A 25025-nucleotide genomic window follows, 5' to 3' on the forward strand; every position below is an offset into this window, starting at 1 on the left:
TCAAGAAATACGTTAATACTTTCTCATTATGTTAGAGGGGAAAAAAATTGGAGAGTAAGAACAGGTACAAGTCAGAAAACTAGCAGATAGGACTCATGTCATTCTGTCTAAGCTGTAGGAACATTGTGTGGGACAGAGAACAGTTGAACATAAATTAGACTATAATGTACTGTCTAACAACCTGATTTACACTGAACAAGAGAATAATAACATATCACGTCAAAGTTAGATGCATGAATGTCTCTAGCTGCGACACAGTCTCGTACACGGATAATTCAAGTAAGACAATCTAAGAAAAGTTTCAATATATAAAACAGAAGGGAAGTAACACTTGGAGAATCTTAACAAGTATTTTTCTTATTCTTCTATTCAAACAAAAAATTGCAGTGCTTTCCAAAGTTCATCTCATATCAACACAGTTCAACAAAGAATAAACAGAAAGCCTACCAATCCTCCTTGGCACATCAACACACCAGTCACAAAAATAAGCATGGGTCATGTCCTGGCCTTTTTCTTCTCCCCCATTTGAAACTACATGTGAATCAATATTTATATTTCAGCCTTGTACAAACCCTACATGTAAAGTTCAGACCACCTGACAAATATTTCAGGTGGCATGTACATAGCAGATACAAATTAATAAATAAAGCTTCATCATTCCAACCTTTATCATTCCACTTCTGCTTACCCTACATACATATCATTAATCATTTACCATACATTCCACTGTGCAGAAATGTCACTTAGTTACCAAGTGCTTCGGAAAAAAATAAAAATAAGAAATGAACACACGGCATTATCCATTTTAAAAAAACCTACAGAGTCTCAAGCCCTAAGCACTGTTTTAGGCAAATTTTGTTCTCCAGCTTTCTGTATGTAAATTAATTGTCAAAAAGTCCAAACTGAGGTCTTTTTTGCTAAACTTTTGAGTTGGAGAAACAATTTTCAGGCATATTTGCATGAAATGTAATTATATCTGCAGATGAATTATCAGAGGAAAAAATATCACAAAAGGAAGTGATACTGTGAACTACCTGATATAGTGAACTACCTGAAGTCTTACTTTTACCAAAAAGCATTATATTCACCTAACATTTAAAAAAGATATGCTTGCTTTCTCCATTTACAGAAGTGACCACAGGGTGTTTATGACCACACAGTTATTTCAGAATTTAGCTCTGTAACCTGTAAGATTTTAATAGGCAATCATTTACTTGCAAGTATCACGTAGCTTGAGCTAAAGAAAAAGCTCCTAATTTTGAGCTTATAATTTTACATATTGTAGCAAAGAACTCCACTGTATCATTTTCTTCAAAAAGCATTTCTACTTAAAGTTCAGCATTCCCCAACAGTTTATCTAGAACACTAATACTAAAGCTAGGCCACCTGCAAACTTCTCAGAATCAAAACTCTTTTTACTTTTTTTTTTTTTTTAAATTCCCTCCACAGGCCTCATTAGTATTCAAAAGCAAAGTAAGCTGCAAATTGCCTAATTGTCTTCATACAGGACAAATAGCAGTTAGCCCCAATCCACTGACATTAGCTTAAAAAAAAGTTCACATCCTCTGGAGCTGAAAAAAGTTTGAAACAGTTGCATCCCAAATACTCTCTATAATACTAGCTTATTACCACTAATTTTTTCCCATGGAATATCAGTGAAAGGTTGAAGTCAGAAAAGGTAAAGACTGCAGATTTCAAAATATTGTTAAAGGTGATGGAAATCAAGAGACTGAATGTTCTGCAGATTGCCTCAACATGTTGATTAAAAACAGTGGTTTTAACAGTACATCAAACACTATGATTTTTCTGATGTTTGTTTCCAGCAATACTAATATATACTGCCCGCAGTAACAAAAGTTATTTTGCATATTAACTGGCAGAGGCAATAACATTTCCCCCCTCCTCAAAAAATATCCACTAGACTTCCCTTAAACCAATCTGGAGTATCAATACTGCCTCAGAAAAACAGACCTTAAAAGAACAAGATGACAGACAGAAGAATAAAGACCTAGCAGCATATATTCAACCAAAAAAAAAACAGGAATGCTTCACTTTTTGCATCTTAAAATTCGGGTAATTTTTTCTTAAAATTACTACATCTGACTGCAGCTATTACTCCGTCACTGCAAGGACTGTAACATTTCTGCAGCCAGTTACTCTCAAAAGTACTTCCCCTGCACAGAGTAAGACAGAAAATAGGACAGACAGACAGACACACTGCCATTAATGCTGATTTACACCACCCTTTGTTTAGTGATTTTTTTAACTGCCTAAAGTGGGAATCCATTTCTCTCTCTCATATAGGATTTATTTCATCTCGTATCTGAAGTTCTGATGCAGATACCTAGACTCAATGACTTTAGATCATATGACAGTAGTTTGAAAGAGGGAAGCCGGGCAGAAGCACAAGCCTGACATCAGCAATAAGCACAAAGATCGAAGTACTACAGTGTTAACATAATTACCTTCATTTTACATTAAAACATTAAAGCATAGATGGGATAGATCTACCTTTGGACTGGAACCAGCCAGAACTTAAGTGTGCTCAGCCCACAGCCATGACATCCTCTCTAGCTCAGGACTTCTTCTGTTGTGTCTTGATTTCACAGAGCTGCTTCCCAACCCTACCAGGTGTTATTCATCAACAAGTTCCAATCCACAATGTACTCTTTTCTTAAAGGGTGCACACATTCCTACACCTTCCAAACACGCTAGTGATCACATCGTTCCCTGCCATACACACAGTCTGTTTTCTCTCCAACTAAAGACACCAGAGAGTGAGACAGAGCTCTTAAACTGAAGAAGGAGAAATGTTAGTAGAAGTACTGGGTAAGAGGAAAGGACTATATTGCACAGGTGTGGCGGGTGCATGGGAAATCAGGGAGACAGTGTAAGGCCTGGAGACTTCAGGGAGAGGCAAGTGGGGTGCAGCTAAGAGAAGGGATTTTCACATCACAGCCATACTACACACTACACAACAATTCAGGACACACAGCGCTGCCAAGTAGCATGGGGAACTGGAGGAGCTCCAACCAGCAGCAGTGCTGGCTTTCTGTACAGTGGTGTGACAAAGATACTGAGTAGCGTGTAGTACTGCAGAACTGCAGTTGTGGGTACAATGGGGCAATGGAGGAGTTCAGGCAACATATGTGTTGATGTGTGGACCACCAAAGGTATGAAGGCCAGATGAGGTTTTCACAGAAATGAACAGGTCTTCCCTCACGCATCCTCTATGAAAAGGATCTCTTTCAGACTAAAACATACTCCTACATGTCAGAATCTAAAGATTTGGTTTTCAGTTTCCACCATTTCTATTTTTTCTTCTCATACATTATTTATGGCAGTTAATTAAAACAGAACAGTCCATTTTACTTACCCCTTTCCTCTGCTGTGAGGAAAAAGGTTTGTGTTATACTACAAACTCCCCAAGGAACCTTAAATCCAAATAAAAGCTTGACCTTGACTTAAAAATGCTACAGTTGAATACTGCAAAGCCATCCAAAAAAATAAAGATGTGCACTAAATTACACAGTGCATTTTTCTAATTGTGTACTCATGACAAAGACAAGGACTCCACCTTGCGGCAAACAATCAGAATGCGCAGTCTTTACAACAGGCTGCTGCCCTCTGAAACTAGTTACTAAGAACAGGACTGAAAAACAGAATTGACAGCAAACTCAAATATAGTAATCCACAAAATTTTCTAAAATTGTTCTACCCTCAAATTCTTACTTAAGTATCTCTGCAGTTGTCTTTAGCAACTGCTGAAACAGAAATACAAATGTTACGTAACAAGAGATAAGAAATGCACTTGAAAGAAGAAAAATAACAGGAAAAAAAGCTAATTATGACAGATAGGTAAAAACACCTGAGAACAAAGGCATAATTTCAAGGACTAACCAAGATCTGGTAGAGAAAATGCAGACACTACTTCTGTAACCCAGAACTGTACCGGACAGAACTGGACAGCTGAAACTGCTCCCCTGGTGCCAGCTGTCTGTCTTACACTTGTTATGAATGTCACTGTCCCTGGAGCTGGAAGGTCCAATCTACTTGTGAAACAGCTCTTGTACTCCTGCAGTTTTCAGTCTACTCTATTAAGGCCTATCAAATTTCACTAATTAACAAAGCACTAAGTTCACCTTAACAGGCTAGACTAGAAATTACAGTCAGCTTAGCAGCTGCTGTGTAAAGCAGAGGTCCCTGCCTCAGAAGCAGCCACGTCCACAGACAGATGCCAAAGCCAGCAGTATTTTCAGCTGTCCAGTGTTAACACATAGTAGAACTGACAGACATACAGCTGCCTGTCACACAAAAAATTAAAAAATATTATAAATATGATGCAACTGCCAACATTTTAAGGTGTTACAGTAATAACCTAACAGAAAGACAGTAACTAAATCCTAGACTCACCCAAAACCCCAGCCATCAATTGCACTGGCAAACACCACATTTCCATAGTCTGGTGAGAAATAAAGATGGGAATCATCAGTATCTTCTAAGCCAGCACTCCAGTCATAAATTTGATCTCCTGGTGCAGAATCCGAAATACTTTCGCTTTCTGTTTCTTTCTCAGCTCTTTCTTCAAGTACTTTGGAGGTAAAGAGCGTTCCAGTGACTGCATTGACCTATGGGAGGGTATGTAAGAACATCCCAAGATTTACTCATTGCTTCACAACTCTTGCAACTAAAATGCAATTCAACCCAGCCCCACCAAAGTATAAAAAAGGAGATTTTTTTGTTTAACAAGTTAAGAAACCATGCTTAGGATTCACCATACAATTTAAAACACAAGCCCTTCTGCATGTAATCCTGCTCATTTGAAAATAGGAGTTTGATGACATTAACTTTTCGGCTCACGCGTGGCATACTTTCAGATCAAAGCCGGCCATATCAGCATTGGCTCAGATATAGGTTCTCACGTGTAATATATTTTGTTTCTCCAAATAAGGAATGGTGACATAAAAACTCATTACATCCAACAAACAAACAGCAAATGAGGGCAAAGGGAAAACCATGCGGATAAATGCTTACAGTAAGCTCTGAAAAGAAAGCTTGAAGGCAACTTAATCTACAACTTCAAAGATGAATTAGTTTTATCCCTGCATACACCCATCAATATCTTCCTGATGGCCTGTCAAGATGGATTTGATACTCTTTTCACTATCATGCACATTCTGCATAAACCTCAAATGCTATAGTGCTTGGTCTCAGAAGGCAAGGAAAAACTGGTTCTACTACACTAAATTTATTCCAAGTATAAGCCACTAAAAATTGCAATATCTCTCAATTCAGAGAAAAAGGGGGAGAAAAAAACAAAACAAAACAAAACCTGCTGTATGAACATCCCAGGATAGCATGAATACCTGTTCTAAGATATTCTTAAGATGCAAGTACGCTTCCTGAGGGGTGAACTTGAGTTCCACAATCAAACGATCAATCTTATTAATCACCAATACTGGACGGATATTTTCCAGCCATGCTTGCCGTAGAACTGCTTGAGTCTATTAAGAAGAAATTCTTTTAAAAAATCCATTACAGAAAGTTTGATACTGCAAAAGAGGTGCAGTGTTAAAGTGAATGGCAACATAATTCTAAAATGTAAATAAACGTACAATAAGGCTCTGGTTTGAAGTGTCAACCAGTGATTTGACTCCCTTGGTATGTAGTGTTAGTTATTACAAAATTCTGCAGAAATTATTTTTTATGGCAAAAAAGGTCCCCCCCACCCCCTAAAACATAGTTTTTAACACCAAACCATGAAAAAATAAACATGGCAATCACCATGCTTTTTTTGCATAATTTTTCACTTTCAATTCCCTAAAAGCACACAAAGACATTATTTAATTCCTTTTCCCTTTAGACATTTATTTCTTCTCTGTACAAATATTCCATTATCAGAAAAATACACTCACTGCTCCAACACTACACCCATTCACCAACAACTGTTATTGTTTTTCAGTACAACTAAAAAACTAACTACCCTCTTTCATACCTCTTATTTATGGAAAGTTTCACAAAACTTCTTAAACCAGCTTATCTTTTATTTCTAACAATATACTTAAAACATATAAGCAACTCTGTTCTGCTTACTCTCTCTTCTCTTCACATACTTAATATATTTTATTTCACCTGTGGACAGACTCCTTCAACAGCATCCACCACTATGATGCAACCATCACAGAGTCGGACAGCAGTAGATACTTCTGAAGAAAAATCCACGTGCCCTGGGGAGTCTATTAAATTAATCAAATACTCCTCACCACCTAGGATCAAACAATAAAGTACTATTACAAAACAGTTTCCAAAAGTATTTATTTCAGTAGTAACATTCCAAATAGACCATCAATACATAAAACACTAATCAACCGCCTTGTAGTCTGCTTTTTAAAGATAACCCAGAATAGATCATCATGAAAATAAACCCTATATTCCTGACAAAAGACTGAATCTCCATTTCAACCAAAAATTGTGATTTTTTTTTAAAAACATGCTTCTGACGCCACTTTACTAAATTACCTTCAAGTTATCAAAAATGGAGACCTTTTTAACATTTTCTACACTACTGCTCCCAAAATTTTGCTTTCCAGAGACTCTAGGAAACTATAAGGAATGCACTGCATTTATCATCAACCATAATCAAAATAAGATCAAACGACTTCCCTGTTCAAGAGGTTATACTAGCATCTAATTCACAGGATAACAAAAAAGCAACAGACAAAGGTTCTAACTATTAAAAGCGAGGCCACTTCAGAGGCAACAATAAAAACAGCCACTGTTCACAATGCTTACATGGAACATCACCGATTTCAACTTTTTTTTTTTTTTAATAAAATCAGGCTTTAGCTGAAATGGAAAGACCTATGGTGGCTTTTCTGTTCGTGGATTGCTCTTAGAGTCATTCCTGTTTTCCTGCACAAGCCTGTTAGTAATGTATTTCATCATGTTTTTCATTTCCCTAGCTGAGCATAAGACTAGCGAGGAACAAGCAGTCAATACAAAGATGAAACTGTAACTACACTTGAAAACAAAAAACAAAAAAAAACCCTCTGAACAATTTAGAGCCAAGTATGACAAGCACCTTGACATAGGAGTATAGTAAAGTTAAGACCATTAAAAAAAATTTTTAAAAAATAGGTTTTGTAAAATCATATTGTTACATGAGATTATTTCAAGATTGAAGATCAAAATATAAAGATTTAGACTTAAAATAGAAAAAGACAACTATTCTGTTTCTACTTAGAAATATGAGCATTTGACTCATGTAAGCCCTGTTCCACAAAGTTAGCTAATTACCGTGCTGTAAGTACACAACCAGGTAAACTGAATTTATGAACCAACAAGTCCTCTAAGAAAACACAGCACTGGATCTTAAATTTTGCAATTCACAAAACTGTGAAATGTAGTAATCAAATATCAAAGAATACTATGCAGGCTACACAAATACCCAGCAGGAAACTCCTGACTTGCTTATCTTAAGTTTCAAAGATAGCTTCTCTAACACTGAGATGGAACTTGACTGTCCTGGTTTTCAGTTAAAAAAAAACGCCTAGGTCTTTGCAGTGTCACGGCCTAACACTGAAAAAATCTAAAAGCTGCATATAAAAAGATCTCAACAATGAAAAAACAGAAAGGGAACTTAAGAAAAATCTTCAAGTTTGTACTTGCCAGCATCAATAACTCACCTTTTTCAAAATGCAATGAAATGGCACTAGATTTCATTGTTATTCCTCGGATCTGTTCATCTTCTCTACTGTCTAGGTATCTCAGCTGAGTACAAAAATAGAAGTGATAAATTGGTAGACTTATCTTCACAAATTACTTCCCAACCGCCAAAGAGTACGACTGAGGGAAAATAAGGTCTAGAAAGGCTTGAAACTTCACTCTTTGATCATCACTGATTTACAAACCTAGTACATACGCACCAGAATTTTGTTAAAAACTACAGTATTACTCTACCTTTCCCGCCAAGCGGCTGGAGATTATTCCATTGCTAGATATCAGACAATCAGCTAAAGTAGTCTTGCCTAAAAAGAAAAATAAATGACTTAAATAAATACATATGACAGAGGAGGATAAGACAACATTATGAATGTTGACAACATCTAGTGCTCTAGGATTAAAAAAAAATTAATAAAGGCTTTAAAAAGGCAAGAAAGTACAAACTAATTAAAAAAATAACCCCCCCAAAAAACCCAGGTCACTCAATTTCACCTATATTAGCTACTCATAATTTTTTTTTTGTAAAGTGAATACGACCTTACCTACTATGACCAGAAAAGCAGTCGAGAAGACAAGCAGTACTTCAAAGTCCTAATACATCAGGTAATTAGGCAAACTAAAGATTAATACCCTAAAAAAAGCATTTACTATTTCCACCTACATAATGAAGTTCTATTATCTCAACAAGCAGCTATAACAATCCACCTTGCACATACATATATTTCATTCATGTCAACATTACCAAAATCAGCACTGTAAAAGAAATTTAAATTTCAACTATTCTAAATTATTGAAATTTAACACTCTATTAAGTAATAAAAGATCACATGTATCAGAAAGACAGAAGTAACGTGCATATGGGAAACTCATTCCTTAGCATCAGCAGCCTGGTCACCTGAAATAAGGCAGTTTAGAGCTGTATCCATGAAAACCTTCTGCTTTAAAACAGAGTTGTCAAAACATTTTGCCATCGTTCAAACTAACACACGCACAAGTTTTCCCCAGCTCCTGCCACTAACACCTGCCTTACCATGATCCACGTGTGCCAGTATGCAGATATTCCTGATTCCAGAAGTCTTCTTCTGGAGGGCACGCATCTTTCCCACGCTAGTGAGGACCATGGCTAGTTAATCCTGCGAACAGAGGGAAGTGCTGTACTTAGGAAGCGACCTGAGAAACTGCAGGTACTTTCTCCGATGACACAGGCTGCCATCAGAGCTGCTCATCACGCAAACCTGCCCCTGGCGCACGGCGCGTGCCACGCGCCTCGGCCCCCGGCTACCTTCCACCTCGGACACCAGAAACTTGTCAAATACAGGGCACGGTGCTGCTTCTAACAGGAAACTGGGTGTTTTCCCCCCATAAACGTGCGGGCGGCCCCGACAGACACGAGGCCCCGCTTCGCCCTCGGACCGCGCCGAGCGGGTGCTGCCCGCCCCCAGATAAGCCTCCCCCTCCCTCGGGCGGGGCCCCCCGCCGCCTCGCTCACCCCAGGGCTGCCCCCGGCCCTCAGCCGCTCGGGCTCCGCCGAGGCGCCGCCGGCCGCCCCGGGTCCCGGGGTGAGGGGGGGCTGTTCCCGCGCCCGCTGGGCCCTCAGGGCCGCGACGGCAAAGCCCGCGCCGCCCGCGCGCCCCGCTCGGCGCACGCGCCCCCCCCCAACCGCCGCGCCAGCACGCGCACGCGCACGCGCCCCCCCTCACCGCCGCGCGAGCCCGCGGAGGGGGAGCAGAGCACCCCACCTGCACCGCCTCGCCGGGGTGCCACCCGGAAGCCAGCTCCTGCTCATGCCCCGCCCCCGCGCGTGACGTCAGGCGGAAGCGGCGGGACGCCGCGCGTCGGGACGCCGCGGCCGTTGCTACGCGACGGGGCGCTGCCGTGGTTACCGCGCCGCGGTGAGGGGAGGCGGTGCCGGGCCGCGCTGCGCCGCGCGGCGGGAGGATGAGGCCGCCGCGGTGCCTGTGCGAGATCTGCACCTGCGGGTAAGCGGCCCCCGGCGTCCCCCGCCCCTTCCCCGCCCCCCCGGGGCGCGGGGACCCCGACGCCCGGCAGCGGTGCGGTGCGGTGCGGTGCGAGCCCGGCCGCGGGGGGGGAGCGCCACGGCCCGCCGTTGCCTCAGCTCGGACCCCGGCCCGGGGGTCCGCCCGGCCCCTGCAGCCGGGAGGCTCCTGCCGAAGAGCCTGTGGTGACGCAGCGACCCTTCCGCGTCAGCGCCGGACGCCAGCCCCGTGGTTAGTCGTAGGCAGCTGTACACGGGACCCTCTGTGGTGTTTTTAGACTAAACTGTTGCTACTAGGTTCCATCTAGCGAAAGAAAAGGCTGAGATTCCTATCCGAGGAAAAAAAGCTTTTAAGAGAGCGCACGGGCATTGCCACCGCCGCCTCTCGGCAGCGCCGTCAGCTCTGTCGCTGCCGGGAGCTGCGGGGTCGGTGCCGAGGTGCGCGCCGCGGCGGGGTCAACGCGGTGCCGGGGAGCGCGGGGTCGCTGGGGGCTTGGGAAGTGGTGCGCTTCGTGGTTCTCTGTCCTCGCAGCACTCGCAGCAGTAAAGCCGACAGGTTAAAATTCCAAAAGCCGATGTATCTCAGGACCAAGCAGGTAGAAACATCTTCCCTAGGCGCTCCTGTAGGGAGAGGCAAGCTCCCTCCCGCTGTTTCCGCGTGGGAAGTCTGTCCATCTGTTCATCAGCCGCTGTTTTTTTGGTCCGTGGCCATAGATGTGAGGGGCAGTGCGTAAGCTGCTCTTGTTCTTCTTGGCCGAGACTGTGGTTGTAGTTTGCCCCATAGATTTACTTCACTGACAGCCGAGAGCTAGGTACAACCCAAATGAACATTCTCAACTTAAATACTCAGTTTAATAATATTAATTATTGAGTAAAACACAAAACATGGTTTAAAATAAACATCATTGAAGGTTTTACAGTAAATAAAACCTCCAGACATTATTGTTTTAAGCAGCATACTGTGTTTCCCTTGGTGTAGCTATAGTGTTTCTGGTTTTAGGGGAATACTGGTTGCTTGGCAGTGTTACCTGGATATTACAATATATACATGTTCTAGAAGAGATTTCAAAGAGAAGAAAAAAAAATCTAGTATTTTATAGAAGTTATCATTTAGCAATTTGCTGGAAATCCTCTTCCCTGTAATTCTGTAAGATATAATTACTGTTTCATTCTAAATATTTAAAATAGAAGGAAGTAATCCTTCCTAGCAAAAGAAAAAACAACACTCTGAAAAGTTTTACAAATACAAGGGAGGAAAGTCAGTACAACAGAACTTTGTTTTGCTTTCTCTTTACAGGGACATGAAAAGACCCTCCAAAATTCTAAAATAACCTTTTTTTTTTCATTGTGACATACATAATCCACTCATTAAAAGCTCATGTGTCTGAGTGTTGTTTGTATTTACAGGTCACAGTCTTGGGCTCTTATTAATCAAATAACTGTTACAATGTTTTTAAGAATATATGGAATAGATTCCTTCTCCTTAGGCTAAATCACTTTCTGTGCCCATTAAGTGATCTTTTCCAAAATCAACAAATAATTGTAATGCCAAAACCACCAGAAAACCCAGTGCTGAGGATGCTCACAGATTAGTTAACAAAGTGTACAATACTTCTCTAGCCCAATGCTGGAGACTTCTCCGTATTTAATAACTGACATGATTTCTAGCCTTATGAGCATAGGACTTTTGCACGCATATAATATGCTGCCAAGGCCTACCAATGATCATTTCCAAGCTGCTATAGGAGAGATATGTTTGGTTGGAGTTTTCTTCTGTTTTGTTTTTTTTATTTAAGAAAACCACAAAAATAGTGTCATAACTGCATTGTGCAGCGCAATAGCTGGGTTCTATATTGTTTCTCAAGATACTCCAGAACCATTTCTCATTTTAAAAGTGGTATATTTTAAATGTGGGAATGCATGAGATAGTCTTACCCGGGATAGTTCCATAAAGAAAAGGAAATATTTTTATTTTCTTATTTCCCATGGGTTGCAAATGTGCTAACTTAATACAAGAGAAAATTACCCCCTGCTAGCCGATACAGTAAAGCTTCAGAGTACTGACTCAATAGAAATGTCCAATACCAAATACAAGATGCTAAATCTGTCCTTCCAAGGAAGAATACATCCTCTGAGGTAGATGAACTCTCTGTACCCAAGAATAACATCAGACTACCATAAAAGATAATCATGATATTCAAAAGTGTAGAAGTCCTATTCGAGATACAACCCCCCCACACTTTATCTAACCTGTCAGCAGTTCCTCACTTATTGCACTTCTGTTACTACTTTCAAAAAATCTAGATTCCTGAATTAACGTAAGCTAAAAGAAAAAGGAAGATTTCTCTGAAATATAGGTTGTTTAAACTTCCATACCGACCACACCTAAATACATGCAAACTCAGTAGAAAAGAGAGTCTTCTATCAGCGCTGGGAGAACAGAAAACTCTCAAAAACAGTGTACAAACATAACTTCTGTCTGTCAGACCATGGTGTGTACACTAGCAATTAAAAAACTTCAAGATTTTTTCTTCTTTTTCATGGTAAGTATTAAGCCTTTTCTCATCATTAATCTAGTTCTCTGGGAAGGAAAACGCTCTGAGGGAAAATTTCAAGGAAGTGTCTTGTTGGCATTGTATAAAAAACAATCGTATGTATGCCAGATCCTCCATAAGTGAAATTCAGCATCATTCTGTTAAAATAATCAGAGCAATAGCATTTTACACCAGAGACCCAGTATACTGTCAATTTTATTTAGCTGAGATTCTGTTCAGAACTTATGGAAGCCAGAAGAAAATTAGCTCCTCTCAAAGACAGGAAAGAACAATCATCCATCAAGCAGATATCAGTCGTTCATGGGAGGAGGCGTATTCTCACCAAATTCATTTGAATATCAGTAGCTCTGGGATTGAAGTTAAGTACAAATAATGCACTTAAAATAATCAGAGATTCAAGGATTTCTAGCTGAATTATAAATAACATACTTCATTTATCAGAGCTGTAATCTGTCTTCTCTGATTAATGATTCTCAACATATTCTCTCTAGAGAAAATCTCTGCAATGTTCTATGTGATCAGTTTTAGAAAGTTACTATCTAAACAAAAGCTTTTGGTTTAACTTTTGGATAATGTCCAAAAGTGAATTTATTGGTTAACAAACAAAGAAAATCTCTTCTCTAAGCCAGATTCACATTTATGTTATGGCAATTTAGGCCCACTGAAAGGTCTTTTACACCACAGAGTAGGATGTAGATTTTTTTGTGTATATGAAGATCAGGCTTTCTATAACTTGAAGACGATGTTTTGTATTTCGTCATTGGTAAATTCTGTGCTGCCATACTTAGTTTCAGATGGGACTGTTCAGGAAGAAGCAAATTTGTGCACATTTACAGGTTGTTCAGAATCATTTAATACACTAGAAATGACTGGACTCGAGGACATCTTCGGCTCATCAAAATAATCAATTCTGTTGCAATTTGACTTCTTTCCTTGGTGACATAGATTAGACAGTTTTGCCAGGATTCAGCCCTATGTTGAATCCACCAAGAACTACAGATCCGCTCTGCAAGGAATTATTTTTCTGCTGTTATTTCTGCTTGTAGCATAACAGCTCAGCAGTGTGGGGGATATTCTGACAACGCTCCATAGGAAATAGTGGGAGCTGAGTGTTTGAAGGCCAGTGATACAGCCATTTGGAGGAGGTGTTTTCTTTGGCAGTTGGTTTTCTGGATCATCTTATGCCAGAATAACTTGTTTTGTGGATGAATATTCTCTTTGTTTCAAACTCCTGAGTTTTATGCCTAAAATCTATGGAGAACAGTAATTTGGTAGCCTATACTTCAACTAGCTTTCAAAACATATATTCAATGTTTTTATTCTCTTCTTAGATGTTACTTTTAGGCGTGAAACAAGACAGCATGTGCTGTTCATACTTACCTTAAAAATTATTACTAAGGTAATAGCTGAATTTCATGAAAAATACAGTGGCAGGCAGGCACTGAACTGGGAAACAGCACAATCTCACCTGCTTGTTTTCCCTGCCTTTCCTGTTCTTTCCCCCTCCTACGTTTTTCCTTTCCCTGCTGTATTCAGAGTAGGTCTCTCTGTTGTTACTTGAGTATCTCTTGGCTAGATTGAAAAGGAACAAGCACCTGAGGCTCTGAAAGGCTGTGGTTTCTTAGGTAGAGCTACTTCATTTCTATTAGATGTCCTGAGTTTGCAAGGTCATGCAGCCCAAATTAATATCAGCTTTAGGGATCTTCAGTCCCAGATAACCTTTTTCAGTGTTTTGGGGGGCTTTTTTCTTCACTTTTCCTGACACGAGTCCTTCCTATCTGCTTCTCTATTCAATTTTACTTTGCTTTGATTCATATTTTCCTTCTGCTTGGTATTCAGTGCTAACTAAACTACTCTGCAGACCTTCAAGTCATTCTTTGGGTATCTAGCTTCCTGAAACTGGAATTTGTTTGTACCCACTAATAACTATACAGTTTTACTCTTCTCATTCTTCAGTTATATCTGTTTCACTTGTACAGGCTTTTACAAGGTACATTTATTTTAAAAAGTTATGCGTTATTTTTAGTTATTTCCCTTGTATCTGAACCAGCATTGCAAATTGGCAACCACAAATAGGAAGAACAACTTCCATTATATTTTTCCTAGAAAGAGAGATTAAATAATAATCCTGTGCTAGCTGAATTAAAATTTTTAAACTATGCTTGAAATTGAGAAAAAGATCCTGATTCACATTTAAACTACCAGAGATGTAAATGTATATCATACAAGTCAAAATGAATAACATTTTCTATGCTACTTTCAAAATATATACATATATGTATACACACTTGAATTGCATATTTATTTTACACCGTATGATAAGGTTTAAGTTATAAATTATTGTAAGTCGTAATACGCCTCAACGCTTATTAACACAATGGTATTATTAAAATAAGTATGAAAACCAAGTGTAACTGAATTAACCCCTATTAACAAAAAAAAGATGTTAATATTTTTAAACAAACATAATTTGGCAGATAGAGGATTTAATCAGCTCTAGGGAGAAAAAAAGGGTTGGAAAGTCAGAAAGGGCCTTCAGAGCACTGGAAATGCAGATGAGACTTTTGCACCAGTAAAATTTTAGTCAGAGAAGGTGAACCACGAGCTGTAGTGAAAGTATGTGAGCAGATGTACAGAAATAAAAAGACAAGAGAAGAGGGAAAACAAAGTAAACAAGAGAGGATGTCAGAGGAGAAGTGAAGCAGGGCAGTTATTGACTATTCTTATAAATAAGAGTAATAATATCATTAAAGATTTAAAAAAACTGAAAGTGTATCTTGTTGGCAGCATTGCTTAGAAGACTGAGATCAACACTATCCATTCCTTGTATCCTGTACTAAGGGCTAACAGGTACAGTGATGCTGAGTACTACTCTGTTAGGTACTATGCTCTGTGACCTCTGCCAGCACAGTATTTTGCATTTTCCTCTATCACTCAGAAAAGATTTTAAACCCAAGCTACTCACAGTGCTTAATCTTCCTCACTTGTTATTTGCTCCCGGTAGATAGGAGATGGGTTTCCCCCTTAAATGAAACTATTCAAAATGATCTCATCTCATGTGTTTTACCCAGGCGCCATCGCTGCCCTCATAAACCCACAAGGATTTATGATAATGGACAACAGCCATGCCTCACGACAGAGTATGTGGAAAAATATCCCAAGTATAGCAACATCCCTCCTCCCCAGAGCCTTAAGCCGAAACAAGAGTACCAAGTGCATCGTGGGAAAATGGAAGGAATCACAACATTTAAGTAAACATTTTAAAGCAATGTGTTTTACAGTTACTTTGTATTTTAAAGTTTCTCATACTTCTTATTTAAGGGGAACTGGACATCATATTGCAGTCATTTTCAAAATGCAATCATTGTATCCTTTGCTGTCCTAAAGTATTTTAAAGTACTAGTTTTCAGTGTAAAAATACAGTTACCTCAAAAATGTCATCAAAGATAGTGAAGCATACACAAAAAAAATTGTTCTTTACAGCATGCTTTAATCTGTAAAGAAGATCCAAAATTTATTTTTATCATTGTTGTCTTCCTGTTTTAGAATCTGGGCCTCACTGATCCTGAAAAACAATGTGGCACACTGGGGAACTTATTGTAGTACAGTTGTATAATCTGAGATACTAGGGAAAATGAAACCTTAAGAGAAAGGAACAGGGACTTTTTGTTCCAACTGTTCTAAATGATTAGGGCTGGGAGAAAGCCCACTGTAAGGAGTTCATTAGCTCTGGCCCTTCAGGGCACAGACCCAGGCAGTGATCCTACAGTGAGTTCACTTAACTGAGTCAGTAAATCTGCAGAGCACGGTTGTAACGAGGATGTGCTGGGGCCTGAAGGTCTTATCTGTATAGAGCTCATTGTAATAGCAAGAACAAAGATATAAAGAAGCCTATAAGCAAAGACCAGAAATTTCTGATAATAAGTTCACAAAATTGAAGAGCAGCTTTCAAGGAGTTAGAAAAAGACAGCACTTATTCAGCATTAATGGTAATGATGTGACAGGAACATAAACCTTTATTTTTTCAAATACTGCTTTTCTTTTAAGCTATATGGGCAAAAGACGAAACTTCTTTATTTCTGTTTGTGAAAGAAAACAAAAGTGACATACATACAAAGATCAAATGCCTTTCTGCAAAATCATTTTTTATGTACGGAGTGTACTGTTTAGAAACCAATATATGTAATACACACCCGTTTATGTAATGTGCCCTTATAAAAATGATCCATGAGATCCATGGTGAAATGTTCTTTCCATTCAAATTCAATTCTTCTTATGCAATTGTAAATTTTTGCCACTCATGGTAGTTTGATCTTTGCTCTGGCTTCTGCTCTCTGGATCATTTATTTGTAAAATTAAAGAAACTTTTCTAGTCTCCTTTCAGATTTTTTAAGAATAGTTTTAAACTGGGAATGAGGGTAAAATAGTAGGAGTTTTGAAAAGTTATTTCAACATCTTCCCCTGAGTAAAGAATATACCATGCATCAGAAACTCTATTTTTATGCAGCATGGTTTTCTTGCCTTCTTGTTATCCTCTAATATATGGCCTCTAATTGACTTTTCAGACTAAACATTTTAAGTCTCTGTTTTTCCATATAATAGAAAAGTTTTTAACCAGTGTTTCCTTTTCCCCCCAATTCAGATCTGATTATTTACCATATGATATTGTGAAGCGACCTTTTCGGGTACCGGAACAACATAAACCAAAGACTGGAGAGATAGAACTGGGAACAACATACCAGAAAGATTATAATGCTCATAAAATGCAACCAGTGATATTAGTAAGACCGTTAGAGAGAAAACACACCACAGGAGGAAAATTGGATACCATACCAACTTATCAAGGTAATAATTTATGCCTCCTTTAGAAGGGGAAGATAGTATTCCGAATCACCTTCATTAGAGATGTGAAACTGGGTTTCTTACTTTGGGTGATAGACATGAATAGAAAGCAGGTGTAATGCTTTTAGATGTTCAGCACTCCAGTTGTTTTAGAGTTGATATTTATAGATTTCTATAGGAGAAACCACTACCAGTAGTGAATATGACCCAGTTACCTACAAGGTTCCTTTCAGTCCTGTATACTTGACATATATTTCTAGGTAAAATATAGGATATTATACCTATAACCTGTATATGGCTATTTTGTGTATAAGCACACATTTAATGGGGACATGGAACATTTTCTTTTTCCTCAAGGAAATAGTCCTAGTAGGGCATTAAGTAGAATTTTCTGTCTGTTCTTATCATTCCGGTAATAGCAGAAAGACAGATTTGCCATATCACATACATGCAGAAAACATTACCATTCTCACTTATATCCATTTTCTTTGGATTGGGAGGGTTAATACCAGAAAAAAATGGCTTAATTTTAAAGGAACACTCAAAAATAATAAAGCTTTATATTATATATATATATATTTATATATATATTTTGCCTTATATTTTATATATATATATTTATATATATATTTTGCCTTAAAGATGACTATAGGTTGTGGGAAGTTCAAAGAAGGGAACCTAGTAAGGTGGACCACACATTCCACCCACCTACAGAGAAGTTTGGAAATTCTACTACATTTCAAGATGACTTTGTTCCTAGGGAACTGAATCCCAGAAAAAGTTTTAAACCTCCTTGTGTGACCAAGCTTTCAGATGCACCTTTTGATGGTACTACTAGCCATCGCACTTCTTATGTTGCTCATCAATTGGAACCAAAATTTGTAAGATCAAAAGAAGAATACAAGCCAAACAACCAACCATTTGAAGATCTCACAACCCACCGGAATGATTTTAGAGGACTACCTGGGCAATTCACAAAAAGCTGCAAGCCTGAAAATACTAAAGTTGGGTCCAATGCTCATTTTAATGGGCTCACTGAATTCCAGGATCGTTTTCAGCCATGGTCAGTCTCCTTGCCCGAGGTCCGCAAAACAAAAGAATACATTCCGCCCCCAGGTAACATGGATTTCAACTCCACAAGCCATCTTGATTATGTTAAACATGAGATTTCTCCTGCTCTCCCCATAAGACCAGTTTCTAATGGAAGAAGAACCAATGCCCCTTTCCAAGGGAATACTACAACGAAAGACGACTTTCAAGCTTGGGACAGCTGTCGGCAAGAAATTATTAAAAAACATCAGGAAATTCCCAAATCCACAGGAAAATTTGATGATTTAACTACATTCAAATCTCATTACATACCACATCAGATAATTCCAGCTCAAAGTTTCAAACCTTTACGTGTGGTACTTCCTAATTCAGCTCGTTTTGAAGATGAAACTATGTATCGCACAGAATATATCCCAAAGAAACAAGAGATCTGCCCAGCAAATTATCCATCTCCTCCAGGATATGTCTATGTAAACACAGATTCTCATGGTCACAAATTCTTCCGCCAGCTTACTCCAGAATTTTCTGAATCAAATGGTAATCATATTCCAAAGGAAGTAGCTGTTGTGTCATAATATTTAAAAGTATTATTTCAAGCAGCCTTGCAAAATAATTGGAATCCTACTAGTTCTTTTTTCCTTAGATAAAGCTGAAAGCAAATCAAATAATGCACATTTTGATTTAAAAATATTAAAACTAATAGCTTAAAGAAAATCAAAACAAAAACAATCAGATAAGTTTATTACAAAACTAATAAAGATTAGCCAATTTTTGTAAGAATAATGAATCTTCCAGATATCTCTCTTTTTTTTTTTCTGAGTGTGCATTCTAATTTCTGGGACTTTCCAGTTTTCATTACGTTCCAGCTCAAACACGTACATCATAGAGGTTTTTTTCCAGATTTTCAGCAAATCAAATCAAATGATTGTATTTGTAGAATAACAAAAATATAACTTAAATATATTTTGATCATAGCACCTTTTTCATAATACAGCAAAAAGCTATAATTAGCTTATCAGCACAACTTTTCATCTCATCAATACTTTGAGTAATCTGATGAGAGTATTTTTTCTTGTCATTTTGCTATCCAGATTGTATTATAAGATAGCATCCCATGAAACCTAGACATTTCTAAAAACCTGTTTTTAGCTTTTTCATTATTATTTTTCTTTCATCCTTCTGAAAAGAGTCTAAATGTCAAACTGTAATTTCAGAGAGTGATTAACAAAAAGTAACTTTGCTCTTTTTCTGTACACATACTTGAAATCACTCAGACATAAAGCAGGTCTTTGGACTTTGTTCCCTAATTTCCCAGATAGAGCATTTTTAGCCTGACTTCCAATGAAAACAAAGCTGATGCAAACACTAAGTATAGATGTCTCCTCACCACCTCAGTGTGAGTTTAATCAAATACCACAAACAGATTGCACAGATAATTGGTTTTCAAATTTTCTAATGCAGATGGTGAGGAAGATAGAATGGGGCTCAAAAATTAATGCCAATCCTCAGTAGCTTTCACTCCTGCTATTGGATTTCTAAAGCTGAACAACCTTGCACCATTGCCAAAGTTCACTGCAAAGGCAGTCTGAAGGATGAAATGACAGAAAACTAGAAAGGCATATGCAGAGATAATAACAGAACATGTTAGTGAAACTCAATTCAAAGAAACATCAAAGGAGTCAAACAAATCTCTAGACAGTCAGGATTCAGGCTGCCTGCCCTTCAAAGAATTGCTACAAATACACAGAAAACAAATTGTTTATAGAAATTGTACATGCAATGATTACGCTTCCACATGAAGGATTAAGTATTTTCTCCATGCATCTTTATGTTAATTATGGTAAATCTAGATAAACTGTTGCATTATGTTCATGATTTAATTCAGTCCCTATAAACAGTCCTGTGATTAATGATATTATCATGTTCTATCTCAGTAGTGTAGTTTTTTTTTTTATTGCATATCTTGTACTCATTGCTATAGGAAAATCATTTTGGTTCTGAAGAATTGTGTGTTGATATTTCATAAACCAAATCACCAATAAAAGGATTAAGATCAATAGTGGAAAAATGGTGAAAGCAGGAACTGGATCGTATGCAACGGAAGAAAGCTGAACTGAGTATGTTAGCTCTGTGTAAGACATTGCAAGACACAGCTCCAGTCATTATTAGAGCACCAGTTACTTTTAGATGACTTGTGTCCTTGTACTGTGTCTTTGTGATATGACCTAATCAGTTGATGAAAACATCAATTCAATTAAACTTTTCTCTCTCTAAAGATTATTAATTCTCCAAGTTATTAAAGACATATTTTGGACAGGGCATGAGTAAGGCCAACAAAAAACTGATGCTCTAAGAGTAGGACAGGTAAAGTCCAATTCATTGTCATCCTTCTGTACCACAGAGAAAACAAACTGCAGAATCCCTTTTCTTTATGAAGCTCGAGTCATTCTCTGTCAAGCCATCACTGAGGAGACCAAACTTCCCACAGTTGTATCTGCTCACTCCATGTCCTACACACAATCTTGGCATCTCATAAGTAGTTTACAAACACTCCTAATACCTTCCGTCTCCCTTTTCTACAAAGGCAGAAAGACTCAACATTGAGAAATGCAATCCGAATCCATGAAGTAACAGTGCCCATGTGTTATGCTGAAAATGGCTCTTCCTCTGGGTATGAGAGCGAGCCCAGATGCTTTTTGTAATTTTCACAGCTGTTTTCATAGATCCCCAAGTCACTTTTTTCTTCTTTCTCTATCTTAAGTAAGTTGAGGATAGTAATTTGCTGCCACCTACCAGCACTGTGCAATAAATTTTGAGAGGAAGTGGAGGGCATATTCAGATACATTTAACAGATCCTCTGCAGATGTGTTTGAGGATTTGGGGGGGAGAAGAAAGGGGTGGGGGGGCAGTTTATTCGCTTTCAATTTGCCCTTAATGTTTTTCCCTAAATTTACTAGTGAAAGAGAGCAGCCTTTATTATGTTATATTTGAAAGAGCCACTCCCTACAGATCATGCTTCCAGGAAAAGCATCAAATGATATTTTAAAGCTTCACACAATATCGAATACTTAAGGTCACTTTTTTTACAAGCAACACATTATGGCACTGCAGACAAAATGAACAGCAGGTTGGAAAACTAATATTCCTCAAAATAACAGCTGTTAAAAAGAAGCATTTTATGATGTCATGCTAAACCAAGATGCAAAAGCAGAAAGTTATTCATGGATTCAATTGCTATTCTAAAAGTGCTTTTCATACACTGTATCAGACTATACAGAAAGAATGAACTGATGACATAAAACCAAAAAGAAAAAGAGTCCTGCATCTGTGTCAGTGTTACTATCTAGGATAACTCTGAAACATCACCATTTCATTGCTAGACATTTAATTTCAGCTTAATACAAATATTTGAGGATTTCCTTGTTCATATGATTTATGGGACTCTCTAATGACTGTTATACATATTGGATACTCTGAAACAAATTTCTTCATGCATCTATTTGCCAGCCATCACTCAGTAAATATAAAAATACAGAGATGATCTGTTGAGTCTATAGGTACTCTGCTTGGTGCAGTACATGGAGGCCTGGCAAGGAAAGATAACTTTATTCCACCTTTGTACATAATCCTGATTCTAGACTTCAGTGAGTAAGAGTTGGCTTATTTGGATTTTGCCATAGAAAAATCTCCTCCCCACTTTTTCAGTCAGCTTACCTCTTATGTTGCCTCTTAATAGCAGTGCAGAGCAGACTGCAGTGAAGCTGAGAATCTGTCTGATAAGCTGTCAGAAATAAGAGCTAATTTTAGTTTCAAAAAATCTGGGATTATGGAAATAATAGGTTCATAAATAAGACTTCAGAGGGAAGCATAGCTACCATGAAAATCACAGTAATAAACAATCTCTGTGTAATCATGCTGTTGAATAATCAAAGTATAGTTTATTTCAGAAATATCAAAACTAAGTTTAAGAAAGCTAAATATTAAACATCTTCAGTTACTGGAGTAGCAATAAAATAAGCTACAGAGGAATGTCATGCCAATTGCAAAAACAAACATTTACAGCACGGCTTCTGTATAGCATGCATACTTAACCAAAGACAAAATTAAAGCAACAAAAGAATGCTGTGTGTTAACATTCAAAAACTTTAAATATAAAGGAAAAACATGAATAAGAAATTTTGGTAATAAGAAAAAATATATGTCCCAAAATCTTTATTAAACACTGTACAAAACAAAATATTGCACTTTTAAATCAGACAATAAATATCTACAAAAGTATCTTACAAATGTTTTTCTTTTAATTTAAAAAAACTGCTTAAACAATCAAGACCCATTGCTGATTAAGAAGGTAATGATCAGGAATATCCTCTCCTTGCAGTCAGCCTTGGACACAATAGTCCACTTTAAACACTTTCTATACAGTAGTGCTAATCTAATTTTCAGTGATACAAACCCATTGTGTAGGAATACTGTTTCTAAAACCGTTCTTACAGCATACCCACTAATTACAATGCAATGTAGTTCAGTAACCTAACACAAAATCCAAGTCAAGATAAGGATTCAGGCCTCCAGCATGTGCAGTAGTGTGGAAACTACAAAAGAAAAAAACGACTACTATCTGCTACCTCCTATGGGGTTCTCTGTGCTTAAAGCCCTGTGAGACAATCTGCAATACAGAAAACAATTTACCCAGGAATGTCATAATCAGAATTTATCAATTTTCAAAAGATTTGAATAGTTAATGGTCATGATGAAAAAATCATCTTGACTGAAAACTGCGCAAAACAGGTTTCTTGCACTTGTTCATCTTCATAATTAATATTTCTTCCTTGGATTTTTCCCTATTAACGCAAAAACAAGTATTTATTCAAGGCAAAGTTTGACAGCACGTTCAGCTAGTTATCGTCTCTAGTTCCCCATTTGACTATGTGCAAGAGAATAGTGCTCACAAAGGTTTCATTCACAGCTCTGACAAGGAAGCCTTGTGTCTAATTTAAAATCAGTAGAGAAGTCCAATCGTGCCAGAACTTTGATCGTACTTCAGTGACTGGAGCAGAAGAATAGAAACGATGGAAAATGACACCTCATTTATTCAAAACAGATCTATTGCTGTTTTGAAAATTGTACCAGCATCTACAATGCCTTTTATTGTATACGCATAAATACAAGTATGAAAAAAGAAATGTACTTCTGTGTATCCATCTGACAGCTAATCTCAATAAAACATATCCTGTGAGATTGACCCTTAAGCTCAAGCTGTTTATGAAAATGAAGTCACTGCCAAAAATTTTACAGCTACAAGCCACAGCATCTATAAATTTAAGAATCATGTTAAATTTGATAAAACAGTAAAACGAGAACTAGGGGTCAATAGTTGCAGCATTCTGAAATTCTTCAAAGGATTTTGTGACTTTGGCTTTCTCATAACTTAAGGACAGTAAGCACTACCTGGTGCTTTTTAGATAATGCTTTTTCCCCCCAGTAAAATTATAATGTGATGGCCTGTAAAACTTTACAGATCATGTGCCATGATATTATCTTCCTAATCCAGACATGAAAATGTTTAAAACATTAGAAGTTCCATTGCAAAAGAGTGGATAATAAAAGTTCCCAGAAAAAATACCCTGTCCAGCATATCAATCTACGATAGTTTTTTCATTAGCCCCATGTATCCATTTAACTGTTATGACTAATGTCTTATTTACAAGTATATACTTTGAGCAGGCTAGTTTAATGAACCTCTCTTCTCATCTCTTCACTGCAGCATCATGAACTTTCCATAGAAGGGTTAAACTTCTTGGCATGACTGACAACATCTTTGTCTGTAGATGTCTATCAAGCATAACTTTAGTTGCTTTACAAACGTACAGTAGTGAGTTGTATCCTTGCATTCGCCTTCTGAAAAATATATTTGAACATTAAAAGGCTTTATAATGGACAAAAGATACACAGTAGAATTAACAATCATAACCATAAACAACCGAAGGATTGCTGGTAGCTTGGTGATTATTTTATTTTTCATTTCTGCCAACAGTGGATTCAAATCTAAACTAGGTCACAAATAAAAGGCATGATCTCACTGTATTCATTTACCTATTGCATATTTCAGAAAACTACCCTACCTTTCAGTAATTAGCAGCTTGCTCAGAGGCTCATGAATGAGTCACAACTGGCACAGTCATGCAGGGAAGTTTGCATAAAACAATCTCCTAAAACTCCTGCCTCTAAAAAGTGCTTTTCAGGCTTTAATATCAAACTGGCCTACTCATGGAAAAAAATAACCCCAGGATGATGAAGTGCTCCTTGGAGAGGATAGTTTTACATTTGATGTACAATCAAACGCTTGCAAATTCACTAGTATACAACTGTGAGTCTCTTTCTAATATAACTGCTACAAACTATTCTCAGATATAAATAAATATTTACATACTGCCACAAGAAGTGACATTGCAATGCTGCCAGGTCACTGGTCTCTTCCTCCATCCACAATGCTGATCAGCCACAGGTTTGTTGTTCTTTCTGTGTACGCAGTACACTCGTCGTGACTGAAATCCATTCCCACAGTCCACACTGCAAGGCCTCCAAGGGCCTGTACGCCAGTAGACATCACATGCCTCTGAAGAACAATTTCTTCTGACAGCAGATCTGTGGAGAAAAACAAATGGCAGTTTAATGTTTATTTCTGTGCTAAACCCTTATTCATGGAATCATAGAATAGTTGAGGTTGGAAGGGATCTCTCGAGATTGTCTAGTCTAAGCCCCCTGCTCAAAGCAGGGTCAACTAGACCAGGTTGCCCAGGACCATGTCCAGTCAGGCTTTGAATATCTCCAAAGATGGAGACTTTACAGCCTCTCTGGGC

General features: G+C 38.1%; 3 protein-coding genes across 14 annotated transcripts in view; 1 reads left to right on the plus strand and 2 right to left on the minus strand.

Moving 5' to 3' along the window:
- Positions 1–9535, minus strand: part of EFL1 (elongation factor like GTPase 1) — a 93053-nt gene extending 83518 nt beyond the window's left edge. The window contains exons 1-7 of one of the 2 annotated variants that reach the window (XM_026121292.2): positions 9462–9535; positions 8753–8855; positions 7960–8027; positions 7686–7770; positions 6133–6266; positions 5367–5504; positions 4414–4628 (exon numbers count right to left, since the gene is read on the minus strand). In XM_026121292.2, the coding sequence (XP_025977077.2) occupies positions 4414–4628; positions 5367–5504; positions 6133–6266; positions 7686–7770; positions 7960–8027; positions 8753–8843 (731 nt within the window). In that variant the 5' untranslated portion in view covers positions 8844–8855; positions 9462–9535. Of the gene's footprint in view, positions 1–4413; positions 4629–5366; positions 5505–6132; positions 6267–7685; positions 7771–7959; positions 8028–8752; positions 8856–9422 lie in introns of both variants that reach the window. The other variant, XM_026121293.2, reaches the window with a different exon arrangement.
- SAXO2 (stabilizer of axonemal microtubules 2) lies at positions 9526–20440 on the plus strand. Of its 2 annotated transcripts, none has more exons than XM_026121229.2 (4): positions 9526–9701; positions 15345–15524; positions 16916–17118; positions 17758–20440. In XM_026121229.2, the coding sequence occupies exons 1-4, from the start codon at positions 9661–9663 to the stop codon at positions 18738–18740; spliced, it is 1407 nt and encodes a 468-aa protein (XP_025977014.2). In that variant the 5' UTR covers positions 9526–9660; the 3' UTR covers positions 18741–20440. The 2 variants fall into 2 exon arrangements, with proteins under 2 accessions (XP_025977014.2, XP_025977015.2); XM_026121230.2 differs by having other exon boundaries at positions 15345–15413.
- A 1643-nt stretch (positions 20441–22083) lies between these two features.
- The window catches only part of ADAMTSL3 (ADAMTS like 3), a 200811-nt gene continuing 197869 nt past the window's right edge, over positions 22084–25025 (minus strand). For all 10 annotated transcript variants that reach the window (XM_064517288.1, XM_064517287.1, XM_064517290.1 and 7 more), the window contains 2 exons: positions 24596–24810; positions 22084–24063 (listed from right to left, as the gene is read on the minus strand). In XM_064517288.1, the coding sequence (XP_064373358.1) occupies positions 23954–24063; positions 24596–24810 (325 nt within the window). In that variant the 3' untranslated portion in view covers positions 22084–23953. The remainder of the gene's footprint in view (positions 24064–24595; positions 24811–25025) is intronic.

Source organism: Dromaius novaehollandiae, chromosome 10 (assembly GCF_036370855.1).
Source record: "Dromaius novaehollandiae isolate bDroNov1 chromosome 10, bDroNov1.hap1, whole genome shotgun sequence".
Lineage (NCBI taxonomy): Eukaryota > Metazoa > Chordata > Aves > Casuariiformes > Dromaiidae > Dromaius > Dromaius novaehollandiae.

Bases quoted from the DNA above. Each gene is read 5' to 3' on its own strand.
- SAXO2 (XM_026121229.2), top strand. From the start codon at position 9,661: ATGAGGCCGCCGCGGTGCCTGTGCGAGATCTGCACCTGCGG. The intron at 9,702-15,344 runs GTAAGCGGCCCC...TGTTTTACCCAG, and splicing joins TGCGAGATCTGCACCTGCGG to GCGCCATCGCTGCCCTCATA. The intron at 15,525-16,915 runs GTAAACATTTTA...CCCCCAATTCAG, and splicing joins GAAGGAATCACAACATTTAA to ATCTGATTATTTACCATATG.